Source organism: Nuphar pumila, chromosome 6, assembly GCF_984573655.1.
Source record: "Nuphar pumila chromosome 6, dmNupPumi1.hap1.1, whole genome shotgun sequence".
Lineage (NCBI taxonomy): Eukaryota > Viridiplantae > Streptophyta > Magnoliopsida > Nymphaeales > Nymphaeaceae > Nuphar > Nuphar pumila.
Window position 1 is genome coordinate 771,019 of NC_143254.1, and position 17,887 is coordinate 788,905.

Genomic DNA, 17,887 nt, shown 5'->3' on the forward strand with positions numbered 1-17,887 from the left:
GAGACTATTTTTTTTTGATAAGTATAAGTAAATCAGATCTTATAATGCGAAAACGATTTTTAAAAACGGTTAAGACTTTGGGCGCAGTTACACTAAAGATAACAATCAAATCAAAATGTACGGGATATACACATTTCAAACCACGTTCAATATAAGACTTAAATATGAAGAGTTTTAATTTCATTTCAAATTAGAGTATAAAAAAATACTTTAGTCTCTACATGATCACGTACTTAAAATGAAAAGATCATGAATACCAAGATCGCAAGGTAAGAGTAGACCCTCGAGGATGCAGCTCGATCAACCCTTCGCTCCAACTACTCATCATACTTTGCCTGGATTACCTGTCCCCCATAAAACGGGGTCAGACTTGCTAAAGTCTGGTAAAACAACCCAAACTCAAACTTAAAGGAAACATATCAAGCATTTAAAGGTAAATATATATTATTCATCCATCGTCAAGTGATAGACAAGGGAACAACGTCTTATGAGTCATTCATTTCAAGCATTCGAACATAAAGCATTTAAAAACATTTCATCACTTAATATTCTATTCAACCTTAACTCACGTAATAAAGTAATATTTATATGCATTTAAGTCATACAAGTCATCGCATATATATATATATATATATATATATATATATGCATCTAATACATTCAGATTATTGCATCATTTTCATATGCATTCATAATTCTTATAAACAATAAGTCAAATCACATTTGACTATTCCAACGTGAAACACACGAACATACCTTATAAGTAATTTAGTTAGATATTCATGATACACATCAATCATGATACATAGGTGTGATATATTTACTCAGACAATCATAATGCAATCATTTGCAATGAAACTATGTATGCGTGATGTATCATTTATCTAATAAGTCAAAACTAGTCATTTGTAGGCATGATGTGTCATTCACCTATATGCTAATATAAGCGTCACAATCATAACCTCATATACAACAAACAACAACAACAACAACTACGCCTTCATCCCAAAACAATTGGGGTCAGCGATATGAACCAAAAAGAAATTCATTTTGGGTCTTCCACATGAATCCTTTTCCTCCAATCATTTCTATCCAACGCCATGTCCTCGGTGAGGTTCAAAGCATTCATATCCTTTCCTATCATCTCCATCCAAGTCTTCCTAGGCCTACCCCGACCTCTTTTAACTAATATATTTTCCCATTTCTCCAACCTTCTAACTGGAGCATCATTAGGCCTTCGCCGAATATGTCCAAACCACCGTAAACGATTCTCTCGCATCTTATTTTCAATGGGTGCAACACCTACCTTCTTACGTATCTCTTTGTTCCGAATCTTATCTTTTATTGTATTTCCACACATCCATCTAAGCATCCGCATCTCAGCTACACTCATTTTTTGAATATGATGTCTCTTGGCAGCCCAACATTCCGTACCATATAGTAAAGCGGGTCTAATAGTCGTCCTATAAAACTTTCCCTTCAACCGCAATGGCATTCTACGATCGCACAGCACTCCAGTAGCACTTTTCCATTTCATCCACCCAACCTTTATCCTATGATTTACATCTCCATCAATTTCTCCATACTTTTGAATGATGGATCCCAAATATTTGAAATAATCATTCACCGGTATATCTTGCTCACCAAGCTTCACTACACTCCCATCACTACTTCGTTGCTTACTAAACCGACATTCCATATATTCAGTCTTACTCTTACTCAACTTAAAACCTCTAGCTTCCAATGTCTGTCTCCATAATTCTAACTTAGCATTAACCCCAGCTCTAGACTCATCAATCAAAACAATATCATCAGCAAACAACATACACCACGGTACATTTTCTTGAATTGATCTCGTAAGTTCATCCATCACTATCGCAAATAGGAAAGGGCTTAAAGCAGATCCTTGATGTAACCCAACCGTTATCGGAAAATTGGTTGTCACCCCTCCACAAGTGCGGACATTGGTTACTACTCCTTCATACATATCTTTAATTATACTAATGTACTTGAGAGAAACACCTTTCTTCATCATTGTCCACCAGAGAACGTCCCTAGGTACTCTATCGTATGCCTTCTCTAAATCAATAAAAACCATATGCAAATCTTTGTTCATCTCTCTATATCTTTCAATAAGTTGTCTAAGAAGATGTATAGCTTCCATAGTTGATCTTCCAGGCATAAAACCAAATTGATTCTCCGATATCATGACAACCTTCCTCAACCTAGACTCAATCACCCTCTCCCAAAGTTTCATAGTATGACTCATGAGTTTTATACCATGATAGTTTGTGCAATCTTGTATATCACCCTTATTCTTATATAAAGGCACCAAAGTACTCTTCCTCCACTCATTAGGCATCTTATTTGTTCGCCAAATCAAGTTAAAAAGATTTGTCAACCTCATATCAAGATCTAAAATCAATAAGGATCTTATTATCATATCTGAGTTCAATATATAATCATGCTATAATAGAAAAGTCAAATCTATAGATTCATAACTGGCTGTCTCAATCAACTTAGAAGATTATCACAATTTATCATAACATTTCATTTATTCATAATAAAGATTTACAAAATCCACACCGGATCACCTGGTCTGGGAAATGTACAACCTCATAAGTAGTTACCGCCCTAGACGGATGGTCTGCGTAGTCTTGGACAATGCACTTCTTCACAGGAATATATCGTCTTCGCGGGCTACTCGCTCTTAGACAATGCACTTCCTCACAGAGACTTACCGCTCTAGCCGAATTACCTGATCTGGTCATGCACACCCTCACAGAGAATCCTTTGGGAACAATTCCTCAACGGGTACCATATCCAGTGAAAACTATTGTGATACATGCATAAATACAATTGACCACTCTCAGGGTCGATAGCCATCAATACGGGCATAAATATGTATACAATCAAAGCATCATATCATACATCACTTCATATGACATTAAAATTATAAAATCACACATTTAACCAATTCATGAACCAAAGTTCACTATTGAACTTAAACATTTATCACATGCATTCATAATTTTATTTCACGTGACATTTAAATCATATCATCTATAAGCATATTATCCTACACATCATATCATCGCCACAAAGAACATTGTACTTCGTAAATTGAACCTCGAATCATGCGTAAACAAAACATGAGTTCTATGTATGCATGCATACATGAATATGCACATTTCATAATACGAAGCAACTAAACCTCAACATACATAACTCCTACGTAGTTCAAGATTTGCCCACACGATAAAAGTCATGCATTTTTTTCCACATGAATCGATATATCACCTTAGATATAATTGTGTAAAGGTTGGTCAAAATCTCATTGACCATTCTACTGTACATCATACACATATATTTCTCAAGCAAACAAGACATACAAGTTCAAAACAATTTATAACATTCGCATGCATTCTTTTATATAAGAATAAATGAGTCCATCATATGACAAAACAATATATATAACATTGATAGTATGCATCGAACACGACTTATACATATCCATAGTAGTTATATGCGCACCATGTATCAAATTTATACAAACGCACAAAGCAACATAGTATGTGCAAACTAAAGTATGATGGCACACTCTGCGTATATATTATACATTCATAAGTGCACGAGCATTCAAACCCACACATAGGTCCATATTCCGCTAACTACAATCATGACAAGCATGATCTCCGAATTACAATCACAAGAGTCCTAGATATCCATAACTAAGTGAAGTGTGTGCGCATAACTTATATTTGCAATTCATTTAAATATTCAGTGCAACGACACCGCGCTTACACAATTAGTGCCTAAACATGCTATCTACAAGTTCAGTTAAGGTATATTACCTTAATAATGTGAAGAACAATGAATCGAAACTCAAAAGACCGAGGAGCTTCGAAGTCCGCAAAGACCGCTACCCAAGCAATACAACGAACCCTTCGTGTGCGATCGCAAATGCCAAAAACTCAAAAAATACCAATTATAACAGGATTAGCCAAAAATAGCAAATTACCTTATAAATCATTACCAAAAGCCAAATAACACACAAATACACTCCAATAATTTACAAACTCCATCAAAAATATATTTAAATATATATATATATATAGCCCAAAATAGTTCTATAAATTCAAATTATACCCTGATTGACTTGAATGAACAAATGAATATGTAATAAATAAATGAAATTCAAAAACTAGAAACACATTTCTAATTTGGAGATAAAAAAAACGAGTCCTTTATTTATTAATAATCCTTAAAAATTACGGGTTTTACAGGTTAAGATGTTAAAACTCTCGCGATTCAAGCTCCGGTTGTTTTGTGGAAGTTTTACAATGGCTTAATTACCTATCCCTTGATAAAGGTCTTTGCTTCAGATTGCATTAAGGGATAGGTGGTGTCTCAGGTATAGAGAAGGTTTCATGATATCAAGATCCTGGATTAGCTGATTGTTATGTTTTATGATGGCTGAACAACTTATCCATTGGTAAAGGTCTTTGCTTCAGATTGCATTAAGGGTTTGGTGATAGCTTGGGCATGGAGAGGGTTTAGGCCTTTAGGGATATCAAGATCCTGGATAAGCTCATTGTTATGAGGATCTGCCAACTTGGGCTTCAGGTTAGGCACATATTGCAGCTTCATCATCTTGGATCTGAACATTTGGATAAATATATAGCTGTGTCAGTTTTGTCTTCCTTTTTGGTGTCAACGTTTGGTTCTTTCATTGCTTCTGCAATATGGAGAACTAAGCTTGGCTGTAAGCTGAAGTTTTAGGTGGTTGTGGTGCTAGATGAAAACATTTCACCATAAAAGGAGGTTTTGCAGACATTGGCTGAGCTAAAGTGAATAAACAGCCACTGGCTTAGTTCTGCGGAAATGTGCCATTTCTGCAGAACGAAGCCCGTGGCTGTTCATTGACTTTTGTAGCTGTTGAGGATTTATCAGTTGATGCTCATAGTTTATGGACCAATATCTTCCTTATTTTCGTTGATCTTTAGAATTCCTGGCACAGTTTTCACTGCCTTTGATGTTTGTGATGATTGTATCCAAGATAGCAGTTAATCATGTATGTTTCAAGGTTTTTTTAGTTCATATTTTATTTTAGCTTCAGAGTTTTGGACAAATATTTTATAGTTATTGATTTACCAACCAATTTGAGTTTTTTTCTATAACCTAGTTATTTTCTGTGATCTAATCATTTAAGAATAAGCTTACTACTGCCTTTGAACATGTCTATGTTAAAATGTAATTGCAAACCAACATTGTAAGTATGTATATATATATATATATATATATATATGTCCTTAATACTTGAAAGGGTATTTCTGTAATTTCACCTTTTACGCATATTCCACTTGGAATAATGCTTGTAATTTCTTCTTTATTTTCTTTTCTATTCTTTTATTTTTTTTATTTTTAAATGTCGAATCACATTGGGGGCCTCCCAATAGAGTTGTTGGGGGCCCCAACGACTCCTTTGGGAGCCCCCCCCCATGTGATCCCTTTTGCTTGTATAAATAGGGGTGTTCCCCCTTTGTAGTGGTAGGGGCTTGAGTGACTCAAGCATTCTTCTTTTTATTGAAACACATGCCTTAGTGCATGTTTGCTATTTTTACGCATTTGTGCGTAGTTGTTCAAGTATTGTGTGAGTGCCTTCGTGCACATCTTTTGTAAAATATTTGTGCTTGTATACGTATTGTCTTTTCGTAGACATTTTCACATGGTATCAAAGCCAAGTTGGTGATAGAGGATCGTGGGATTCTTCATTTTTAGTGCCTCTAAAAGCGTGTCTTTGGTATTTTGAAGATTAAAGTGGTGGATCTTGCTTCTCTAATATTTTAGAAGAATCTTGTGCAAATAAGACTTAAAGATATCCTTTTGGTACATTTTTCTTCCTCTATCTTTACTCTCTCGACTTTAAACTAAATGACTCTAACTATCATGTTTGGGCCGGGAACATGGAGGCTCACATAAAAGGGAAGGGTTTATGGGGTTATGTGCAAGGCACAATCTCGGAACTCGAATCGAAAATTACTATTGTTAAAGATGGAGAAATCAAGATTCTTGAAGGGGATGAAAGAGCAAAAGCTCTTGAGGATTATTCCAAGAAACATGACGAATGAAAAATGAAGAATTTTAAGATTCTTTCTTGGATTTTTTCGTCGGTTGAAACCAAGATTATTGCCAACATTATTAAGTTCAAGAAAGCTTCAGAAACATGGCATTATCTTGAAAAAATGTATACCTCAAGGGATCTTTCCCATAAATACTATCTTCAAAAGAAGGCTCTTACTCTTCAACAAGGTGACATGACTATTAGAGAATATTTCGCCGACCTTTCTTTTGTTTGTGATGAGCTTGCTATGCTCGAACCAAAATGGAGTGGAGAAGCAATTAAACTCCATCACAAGCAACTTGAAGAAGACCGGTTCTTCAACTTGTTGAATAGGCTAAGGCCCGAATTTGAGCAAATAAGGTTGTCTCTTTTATCCTCATTTACTCCCCCCTCTCTTGAAGATGTTCTCACCAAATTAAGTGGTGAAGAGACCCGTATGAGTATAAGGAAACAGGGATCAAATGTACTTGCCGTTCCTTTTAATTATGAAGAAAATGATGGGGTCAATGCCGTATCAAGACCCGGAAACAATGTAAAAGCCTATCGTCCTCCTCATTTCAAACCACAAAATCAAGGAGGAAATAGTGGGCAAGGGGAAAAGAAAGACTATAGCAAAATTTTTTGTCATTTTTGTAAAGAACCGAGGCATAGCAAACCTATATGCCCTAAATTGAAGAGACTTCTAGCCATGGCCACCACCGGTATACCGCAAAAGGAAGAGGCATCTTCAAGTGGATCTCTTTCACTAAATCAAATAGTGGAAGCTCTTCAACCTCTTCTCAAGGGAGCTACCTCCGGTGCCGCCGTATCTACCTCTTCCCCTTCAGGTAATGTTTCTTGGCTTTTAGACTCCGGTGCATCTTTTCATATGTCCCCAAACATATATTCTCTTTCCGATTATTCAAAAAATATTTCACCATCTTTTTTTTCCACTGCGGATGGAACCTCTCTTGAAATTAAAGGCATAGGAAATTTTGAAACTCAAGATTTTTTTATTCAAAAAATCAGATTTATACCTAAGCTAAACTTAAACATTCTCTCTATTTTTCAACTCTCGGACCATGGTTGCGATATTAAATTTTCTTTTGATAAATGTTCAATATAGGATCGCCGGTCCGAGAAATTGATTGGGGAAGGCTTTAGGAAGGGAGCCTTATACTATATGGACTTTCTTTAAATTCCAATTTTTTTTTGTAATGTTGCCCGACACAAATATGTAAATGTGTGGCACAAAAGACTTGGTCATCCTAACATCACCAAGTTGTCTTATTTACATTTTGCAAAAGATCTTTGTAAAAGTTCATTTTCTTGTAATGATTTTTTTCTCGAAAAAATGCGAAGTTTACCTTTTGAGCAAAGAACTATGTTCTCTTCTAAACCTTTCGAAATTGTTCATTCAGATGTTTGGGGACTTGCACCTGTTGTTTCAAAAGGAGGTTTTTCTTACTATGTAATCTTTGTGGATGACTTTTCTAGATATTCATGGATTTATTTTCTCAAGTATAAGCATGAAGTTTTTTCGTGCTTCAAATCCTTTCATGTAATGATCATGAATCAATTCAACAACATAAAGATATTTAGAAGTGATTCTGGCGGAGAATCTCTCTTCAATGATTTCAAAAAATATCTTGAGGATAGTGGTATTGTTCACCAAAGGTCTTGTCCTAAAATCCCTCAACAAAATGGGTTGGCCGAGAGGAAATATAGACACATCATTGAGACTATTAGAACCCTTCTTATATCCCAAAACATTCCTAAAAACTTTTGGGCCGAGGCAGCCGTTGCTTCAGTATATCTCATAAATTGCTTACCTTCTAGGAATTTGGGAAAGATCTCTCCTTTTGAAGTTTTACATAAGATGGAACTTGATTATAATAGGTTACGAGTCTTTGGTTGTAAGTGTTTTATACTTACTGATAAGAATGACAAACTATCTCTCAAGGCTATTCCTTGCGTCTTTCTTGGATATTCCGAAACTCAAAAAGGGTTTCGATGTTATGACCCTAGAAATGATAAGTTATATGTCTCAAGAAATGTGACTTTCTTAGAAAATGAGAGCGGATTTGAAAGAAATGTTTTCCACCAGGAAAATACTGATTATTCTTTCTTATTTGACTTATTGTCTAGTAATGATGATATGTCTAGTGATGAAGAAGTATCATCAAATCATGATGGGGAAAATATAGTAGATATTGATGAACTTAACTCATCCAATATCCAAGAAGGCAGAATTTCAAGTGATCCAATAACCTATTCTCGTAGAAATCGAGACACTTTCAGAAGTGCTATTGATCAATATAGTGAGTCTGTTCCCACTCCTGATCACAGAAGATCTGAAAGAAATAGGAGACCTCCAACTCGATTTGTCTCTTTCGATTCGTTTTCACCCAGATATAGAGCTTGTCTTAGTGCTATTCATTTTTACTTTAAACCAAGAAATTTTGAAGAAGCTAAAAAAAATATAGAATGACAAGAAGCTATGCAAAATGAACTCAATGCTCTTAGGAAAGCTGAGACATGAGAATTTCAAACTTTACCTATTGGAAAGAAAACTATAGGTTGTCGTTGGGTATTTAAGGTTAAGACTAAGAGCGATGGATCTCTAGAGAGATACAAAGCTCGCTTAGTCGCAAAAGGGTTTGGCCAAGAATATGGTATTGATTATGAAGAAACTTTTGCTCCTATAGCCCGAATGGTTACAATTAGATGTCTTATTGCTATTGCGTCTATAAAAAACTGGAACATTTTTCAAATGGATGTGAAAAATGCCTTTTTAAATGGTGATCTTAACGAAGAAGTTTATATTGGATGCCCCACTAGGCATGAAGATTCTTAAAGATAAAGTTCCTCGCCTTCGAAAAACTCTGTATGGTTTGAAACAGGCTCCCAAAGCCTGGTATGATATATTTAACAATGTAATGCTAAAAAATGAATTTTCTTCTTGTTATACTGATACTACATTATTTACTAGAAGATCTGATGCAGGAATTGTGATATTATTGCTCTATGTTGATGATATGTTAATTACAGGTGATGATGTTCAAGGAGTCAAGGGTATTAAGTCTGTCTTGATTTCGAAATTTGAGATGTCTGATTTAGGTTTTCTGACATACTTTCTTGGGATTGAGGTTGCTTATTCTCAACGTGGTTATTTTTTATCTCAATCTAAACTTGCCTGTGAGATTATTGACAGGTCAGGAATTTCCGATAACAAAGTTTGTGAAACTCCTGAAATAGTTGGCTCAAAAATGAAGATCGATGACGGGATCCTTCTAACCGATCCTACTCCTTACCGGCAACTGGTAGGCTCGTTGATGTATCTTAGCATCACTCGGCCTGATTTGTCTCATGTAATTCACATTGCCAGTCAGTTCTAGCATGCTTCCACAACCGTTCACATGAGTGTTGTGCTTCGTATCATCAGATATTTAAAGGAAACTGTAAATAAGGGAGTATTTTTGTCTTCTTCTTCTAAATTAAAGTTAATTGCCTATACTGACTCAGATTGGGGAGGTGACCCTAATAATCGTCACTCCACCACTGGTTTTTGTGTCTTCTTAGGTGAGTCTCTGATTTCTTGGCTATGTAAAAAGCAACAGAAGGTTTCTCTGTCTTCCACCGAAGCAGAATATAGAGCCATGACGTCCACCACCATGAAAATTGTATGGATTCGGCGTCTTCTAGAAGATATGAGAGTGTTCGTTAGAGAACCAACCAAGTTATGCTGCGACAACAAGAGTGCAATTTATATTGTCAAGAATCACACTTTTCATGAGCGAACAAAGCATATAGAAATGAACTGCCACTATGTCAGGGAAGAATACTTGAAGAAGGTCATTGATCTTCCATACGTGACGTTTGAGTATCAACTGGCGGACTTCTTCACTAAGGCTCTTTGCTCGCTCAGATTTCACTTCCTTCTTGGCAAACTTGCAGTTATCGCACCGCAAGTTTGAGGGGGATGTTAAAATGTAATTACAAACCAACATTGTAAGTATATATATATTTATATGTATAGAGAGAGATACATATACATATATGCTATGTATGTATACGTATCTTTATGTGTGTGTGTGTATATATATTTGTCCTTAATACCCGAAAGGGTATTTCTGTAATTTCACCTTTTACGCATATTCCACTTGGAATAATGCTTGTAATTTCTTTTTTATTTCTTTTTTATTTTTTTTTTCTATTTTTATTTTTTTATTTTTAAATGTCGAATCACATTGGGGGCCTCCCAATAGAGCCGTTGGGGGCTCCCCAATGATCACAAATGTGACCGTTGGGAGCCCCCCATGTGATCCCTTTTGCTTGTATAAATAGGTGTGTTCCCCCTTTGTAATGGTAGGGGCTTGAGTGACTCAAGCATTTTTCTTTTTATTGAAAAACATGCCTTAGTGCATGTTTGCTATTTTTACGCATTTGTGCGTAGTTGTTCAAGTGTTGTGTGAGTGCCTTCATGCACATCTTTTGTAAAGTATTTGTGCTTGTATATGTATTGTCTCTTCGTAGACATTTTCACAGTCTACTCAAGCATACCACACAGACAGATTGTGAACTCATTATTAACATGCGTTGCTGTTAAATTAACTTCAGATAGGTTGTTTGATAATAAATTTGTGGATGCAGTGCTAAGTTGGTTGACCATGCTCTTGCCTCTGGAAAAATTTATGAAGGGGAAGGGTTCAAGTACATCAAGGAATGCTTTGATAATGGAACTTTACATCTTATTGGGTTATTGAGTGATGGAGGAGTCCACTCACGACTTGATCAGTTGCAGGTATTTACCTTTAGAATATGCTATTCGTCCTTTATGAGATATGTAGTATTTTATATTATTTGTTGTTTTGGAAGATATTTTTTTCTTGGTTTTATCCTTGGACCATTACAGTTGTTACTAAAAGGTGCTAGTGAGAACGGTGCTAAAAGAATCCGTGTGCATGTGCTCACTGATGGTCGTGATGTGTTGGACGGGTCAAGTGTAGGCTTCGTAGAAACTCTTGAGAGCGACCTTGCTAAATTGCGCGAGAAAGGTGTTGATGCACAGATTGCATCTGGTGGTGGTCGAATGTATGTCACAATGGACCGTTATGAGGTATTGCATTTTCTTATTATCTTTGTTTTTGGTATTTCAAGCTTTGATCTGTTGTTTTTTCTTCAATAAGCATTAAGCGTTGATGCTTTATGCATTAACTTTGTCATTTATTCTAATTTAGTTACTTTCTTTTGTCATGGACCATGGTTATCACTGTTTTATGATATGATGGGTTTTCATTTTATGTATGTTTACATTACAAATTCTATGTTCTATTGTAAAGTTCTTTTATCATAATGCAAAACGTACACACGATTTCATTAGACAATATAATGATTTTTTTATTGGTTCTTAAGGAAATATTTTTATATTTTTAATTGGCTTCCTATGTTGGAGACAGCATTCTTCAAGTGGAACTTGCAAAGCTTCCATAATTTTCTTCCCAAACATCCAGCTTCCGGAAGATCTGATGTTCATAAGTTAACTAATAGAATTGTGAAACTTAAGGGGAAAAAGTTCTGATTAAGGTAAAAAAAAAGAAAAGCACGTGGAAAAGAAGCACACTTGTTTGTTTAGAGGAGGAGAACGTTGAATTCTTATTTGCTTGTATTGCTTTATTTTCTTTTTTTTCCCTCAATCCCCATTTAAGTTTTTAATTTCTTAATAAGTTCTTGGTGAAAACTGAGAAAAATATATTTTGCTCTCTGTTTCCCTGATACCTGGACTGAACAATTGCTGTGGAACACTGTTATTGACATTTTCAGTGTTTGAAAATTGGTTTTTCTTTCGGTGTTCATTTGCCTTTTTTTTTATTAGATTCAATACCTTCTTTTGGAGATAGCACTTTGCTTAGGTCCATGAAATTGCATCTAGTATTTTTTACATGTTGGGCCTAGGATGCCTCAAGTGTAAATGTTGTATTGATAAATGGGACATTATGTAGGTCTTCTATTTCCTTTTTTTTGGCCCCCTTAATGTAGCAAGTCCTGGGCCGCACTTAAGTTCTTGTCTTGATTTTGCAGAATGACTGGGGTGTTGTTAAGCGTGGATGGGATGCCCAGGTTTTGGGTGAAGCACCTTTCAAGTTTCGGAATGCTGTGGAAGCTGTGAAAAAGCTCAGGGAAGATCCTAAGGCCAACGACCAGTACTTGCCTCCATTTGTCATTGTTGACGGTTATGGAAAAGCTGTCGGGCCCATAGTGGATGGCGATGCTGTGGTAACATTTAACTTCAGAGCAGATCGTATGGTCATGGTTGCAAAAGCATTTGAATATGAAGACTTCGACAAATTTGATCGTGTTCGATTCCCTGAAGTTCGTTATGCTGGAATGCTTCAATATGACGGGGAGTTGAAACTTCCAAACCATTATCTTGTCTCTCCTCCAGAGATAGAGAGGACATCTGGTGAATATCTGGTGCATAATGGTGTCCGCACTTTTGCTTGCAGGTAATTTGGTAGCACATAGTAAAGTTTGCTACTGAATGAAGCTTTTCTGGTAATTTGTTGATGAAATTCCTCTTTGCTTTATAATTTTGATCCTCAAGTAAATGCACTTTGTGGACCTGTCTGGTGCTGGTGATTGCCAAAATGCTTATGTTTCTGCCAATTTCAAAAGCTGATAGAAATTCTAGCTTCTAACTTATTTTGTTATTGGACTATTGGGGGAACTTCCAAAAGAATTCTGTTTTTTCGTAATTGCTGACTCCTTTGTTGAAAATTTTCAATAATATGTGTGCATGCATATGCATCTTTGTTATGCCCACTTGCCCTTTTTCTTTCAGAACTGAACAGTGAATTTACCGGTTTAAATCTTTGATGTTCATATCGCCTATCTGTGGAAAATTGTGTTTTTCCCTTTTGTAAACCATGAATTTACTGTGTGTGTGTGTGTATTGCACCAGATTTTAGCTCTCTATATAGCTTAATAATGGATGAAAAAAGGGTCTGCCATAGGTGTCATGATTTTTTCTGCATGCCATTCCAAATGTTATTTCCTTATTATGTTACTGAATAATGGATGAAACTCTCTTTATCAGCACTGTTCTGATTGCAAATTTGTCAATTGACTTTGTTGTTATGTGGCTATGGCTGTATTTTTGCTTGCATCTGAAGGAAAGTATTCATGTGGTTTTGCTGTGTCAACTAATGCACTATTATTTTAATCACAGTGAGACTGTGAAGTTTGGTCATGTCACATTTTTCTGGAATGGGAACCGGTCGGGTTATTTTAATGCTGAGATGGAGGAATATGTGGAAATTCCAAGTGATAGTGGAATTACATTTAATATCCAGCCAAAGATGAAGGCTTTGGAGATAGCTGAGAAGGCTAGCGATGCCATACTTAGTGGAAAGTTTCACCAGGTATTTTTGTACTTTGTGTTCTAAGTTACGTGTTTCTTTTAAATGGGGTCACTAATATTGCTGTTTAACCGTCACAGGTTCGTGTCAACTTACCGAATGGCGACATGGTGGGTCACACAGGTGATATTGAGGCTACAGTTGTGGCTTGCAAGGCTGCTGACCAAGCTGTCAAGGTAAAGTATCCCTTTATATCTTTTAATGGCAAAGCTATGCACAATTGATAGTGTAGGTTTATTGTATTCCATGTCATTTTCATGCAGTAACTCATGGACAGAGGTGAGTCTAAAACTGAGTGATCTCTCAAGGTCTTTAACAAATTAATGGATGCTGTTGTAATGAACTAAGCCTGACCGATATGGGTTACGTTCCGATACGTACAACCTTGATGCAATTAGTGTGGTCCAATGTGGTGGAATAAACTGCCAATAATTGTACTACTACAACGAAGAGCATTAGTGAGCTATAAATAATGACTCTAGGCTTAAGAACACTGAGCATATTTAAGGTGCTTTACATTGTTGATCTGGGCACTACTGGATGCTCGTATGTGTTTGCTTGCAGGCAACCGTGCATCTGCATATTTATAGTCATGGTGAAAAAAACTTCCATCTGGTGTCACTTGAGATTGTGATACATACACTGGTGTTAATTTAAAATGTCACCCCCAGATGATGCTTGATGCTGTGGAGCAAGTTGGTGGGATCTATGTAATCACCGCAGACCATGGCAATGCTGAGGACATGGTGAAGAGAAACAAGAATGGTCAACCATCGCTTGATAAAAGTGGAAATATCCAAATCCTGACCTCTCATACTCTTGCGCCAGTATGTCGTCACTTGCGTTATTGGGCTACTATATAAAGTGATGTGCCATATTATCTTTGACACTGTTTCCTGATTTTGCTCATAATTCTTTGGTATTGCACAAATGCTTATGTAGGTTCCTATTGCTATTGGAGGCCCTGGCTTGAAGGAAGGAGTGAGATTCCGGGGTGATCTGCCAGATGGTGGGCTAGCTAATGTTGCTGCTACAGTGATGAACCTACACGGTTTCAAAGCACCCAGCGATTATGAATCTACACTCATTGAGGTCGTTGACAGTTAAAGAGGATAAATAAGTGAACAGGATTTGGTTCATGCATTGGTAATTTAGTATTGCTCAATTTTGTCTTTCATTGGGATACTTGTGCTGGCCTTGAGACTGAGGCTAAATAATTTTGTCGTGCTTGTTTGGCTGGTCAATTTGAGTTGGTAATAGGTTGCACCAACAAATTTCGCGACCATGATATAGTATGATTACTATTTTGTATCTAGAGAGCTTGTGGGGATAAAACTAATTCTGTGAAGTCTGTCCCTGTTTTTCTGTTGGCTGGTTGTGAAATTTGTTGTGTTCTTATTTATACATCTAGTTCTGGCATTTGCTTTTGCTTATTACTGTGCACTACATTCAGATCCACACAGTGTGCATGGTGGTTTTTTATCATCATTAAAGGTGGTGACTGGTTTTTATACCGAACCCTTCTTCAATTTTAGGCCTGCCGAGGCTGCCACTGACTCCCACATCTATAAGATGGATGGATTTAACTTAACTGCTCATGGGCCTGGTCAGCCACCACTGTTAAGAAGATCAAGTTTGATATTATGGTTGAACTTCCACTAATTCTTTTAACATCTCCGGAAAATCAGGTTGAAAGATAAACTTCAAGGGTTTGGGTTCCGAGTTGGTCTAGTCTCTAGTCTGGTTCTAAAAGTTTCACTTGTGGATTGTGGCGTGCTTGACTGTGTAAAGTCCAATTCGGAGCTTGGGTTGGATCGAGATACTTGGCTTGGTGTTTGCTTTGGGTTCTTTTATAATCAACTGTGATCTTGAATGCTGGTAGGGAAGGGAATTAGATGGGCTTATGCTTGTGACTGGTGCACCTGAAACAGGAGAACTCTGCGCAGATGGTTCTTTACCAATGGGCGGCCCATGACCCCGACTATGGATTAGGTATCCTTTTAGTTTGTGCAACGGCCCAATGAGGTTAGAACTCGCTCAATCAATGGCTGACAACATAGGCCTTTGGTGCTGTTGCTTCCCATTTCTGCACCGAAACAAAATCTGTAATGCTTGAGGCATGTGTTTTCCTCCAAAATAAGTGTATTTGAGATTCAAACTTCAGTGATACTAGTATGGTACTGGTGCTTTTAGTCAAAGACCAGAAGATGTAGTTTTCATTAAAAGGTTTAAAACCCTCTAATGTGGCAGACATTACAGGGCCACTAGAATGAGCTAAAGATATGAGAACTAGAGTGTAAACGGAGATTTTATGGGTTTTTCTTTGTATTTCTTTACATTTGACCATATGGATGTGTTTTACATGTTTGGTTTTAAAGGACCGACTCTTAAATTCAACTATGGATTCCTTAGTCCTTACCCATGAGGGCAGCAAATGTTATTCCTATATATAAACACACACACACTTCGAGAATATGAGAACTGAAAATACAATTTTTATGAATTTTTTGTTCTTTACTCTTGAATCTAAGGATGTAATCTACATGCTTGGTTTTATAAGAACATTCTCTTGAATCATCCGATTTTGATGCATAAACTAAATTTTTTCAAGGCTTTAAAATCATTGGCTCATAATCTTTGTAAATATTCAAACATTCAAAAAGTGCATTTTTGATCAAATGGTTGATTCCTAGCAAATTATCATGCCAAACACATCCACGTTGTTGAATTTGCAAAACAAGTGTTAAAAATGCCCATATTTTTCGTTCTCATATTCTAGTGACTATATAGAGAGAGAAAAAGTGAAGGCTGCCTGTTACTTTTTTGGCTTACGGCTAGCTTACTGTTAGTGAACGGATGTTTTCTTGTTTTTTGCAAATCTAACCCTATATATGCGTTCACCATGGTTACTGTGCTATGAAATGACGCTTGGATCATGTTTTTCGGATATAAAAAACATGAATTTTAAGTTTGAATATTTATGAAAATTTTAGATCGTTGATTTTTAAACCTTATAAAAAAATATCTGCATGTCGAATCCGCGATCCAAAAAATGATTCTTATAAAATCAAGCATTTAGAAACGTGGTCAGATTTAAGAGAAAAACATGAAAAGCACTTCAAAAGGTCCCAATCTAGCCCAAAATGAGTGTGTCAAGTTTTGACTAAACGGTCCCAATATCTTTATCATTGCTCAGAACTTTTTACCACAATAATTGTGAGGGTTACTTTGAGCCACAAATGAGGTTACTATCAACCATCATCTTTATTCGTTATCATCAATGTTATGATCAATCATTTACCCACGGTGCATCTTTTGTTTGTCCATCATGATCAATCGCTGCTTGGACGACCACCCCAGTGAATCTTATGGGACTGCACTCCGGCATCACCATGGCCACCCTACCCTCGTCAATGAATGTCGTTGCTAATGTTGTGGCCGTTGTTACAAAAAACGCAATATCTTAGAATCAAAACTGCCAGATGGAGCACAATTATATAATGTGCTACCGTATAGAGACAATCGCCCAGAGATGAACTGGTTGAATTGCGTCCATCCATAGCTCTGCGGCCAAAAGCCGCAGCAATGCATGGGGAGAGGTTTTTGTTCTTACAACTTCATACCGTCGAGAGTGGTCATAATGTTGAGTGAGGACTGCGGATAGTATCAGTGCTAGGCTGGTAGCAGTAGCAGTGCATGGTTAAAGGGAATCGATGGAATCAAAGTACAGAGAAAACAAGCTGGACAAAATCCTCATATCAATAGTTTCTTCTTCTGCCTTTGAATCGACGTTCACAAGCCGTGGGTACCTGGAGATGTGTGAACACACGGATCAAAGTAGGGTCTGGCATGGGCCCCGCATCATACTCTCCCTCACACAGAGGATCACAAATGCTTGAATACGAGATCCATGTATTTATTGTTGTCTGATGGAGGGAGGAGGGGTCGAACTAGAAATTCACACGAATTTAAGATCCTAAAGATCTCGACCGGTTTCAGATCCAAGTGCATCATTCAGACGTACCCTTGTTGAATGGTCACCGTAAAAAACAAACTCCAATCCCCCAGCCCCTATACATACAGGGTCTTTTTTCTTGGGGAAAAGGCAAACCGTGGAAGGGGCCTTCTCCTCATCAGCGGTTTGGGTAATAGTGGGTATGTGGTCTCGAGCGGGCGTGGGCGAGGAGGGGAGGAAAAGGCACATGAGCTTTCACTCTAATTCAAAAAAAAAAAAAAACATGGCAGGCCAATGAGAAATAGATGCGTGGCAAGGAGTGAAAAAGAAAAATAGCCGTTTGGAACCCACCGACTCATCCACCGGACTTTCCCGTTTCAAAATTTGAATTGCACAATTAGTGCAGGGCTT

The 17,887-nt window shown here is 36.9% G+C and overlaps 1 protein-coding gene across 2 annotated transcripts in view; it reads left to right on the forward strand.

Annotated features, from left to right (window-relative positions):
• LOC149833592 (2,3-bisphosphoglycerate-independent phosphoglycerate mutase-like) overlaps positions 1-14,940 on the forward strand; it is a 29,013-nt gene extending 14,073 nt beyond the window's left edge. For both annotated transcript variants that reach the window (XM_090010889.1, XM_090010890.1), the window contains exons 4-10: positions 10,757-10,907; positions 11,019-11,222; positions 12,185-12,609; positions 13,332-13,524; positions 13,602-13,697; positions 14,193-14,348; positions 14,464-14,940. In XM_090010889.1, the coding sequence (XP_089867015.1) occupies positions 10,757-10,907; positions 11,019-11,222; positions 12,185-12,609; positions 13,332-13,524; positions 13,602-13,697; positions 14,193-14,348; positions 14,464-14,628 (1,390 nt within the window). In that variant the 3' untranslated portion in view covers positions 14,629-14,940. The remainder of the gene's footprint in view (positions 1-10,756; positions 10,908-11,018; positions 11,223-12,184; positions 12,610-13,331; positions 13,525-13,601; positions 13,698-14,192; positions 14,349-14,463) is intronic.
• Positions 14,941-17,887: the final 2,947 nt, after the last annotated feature.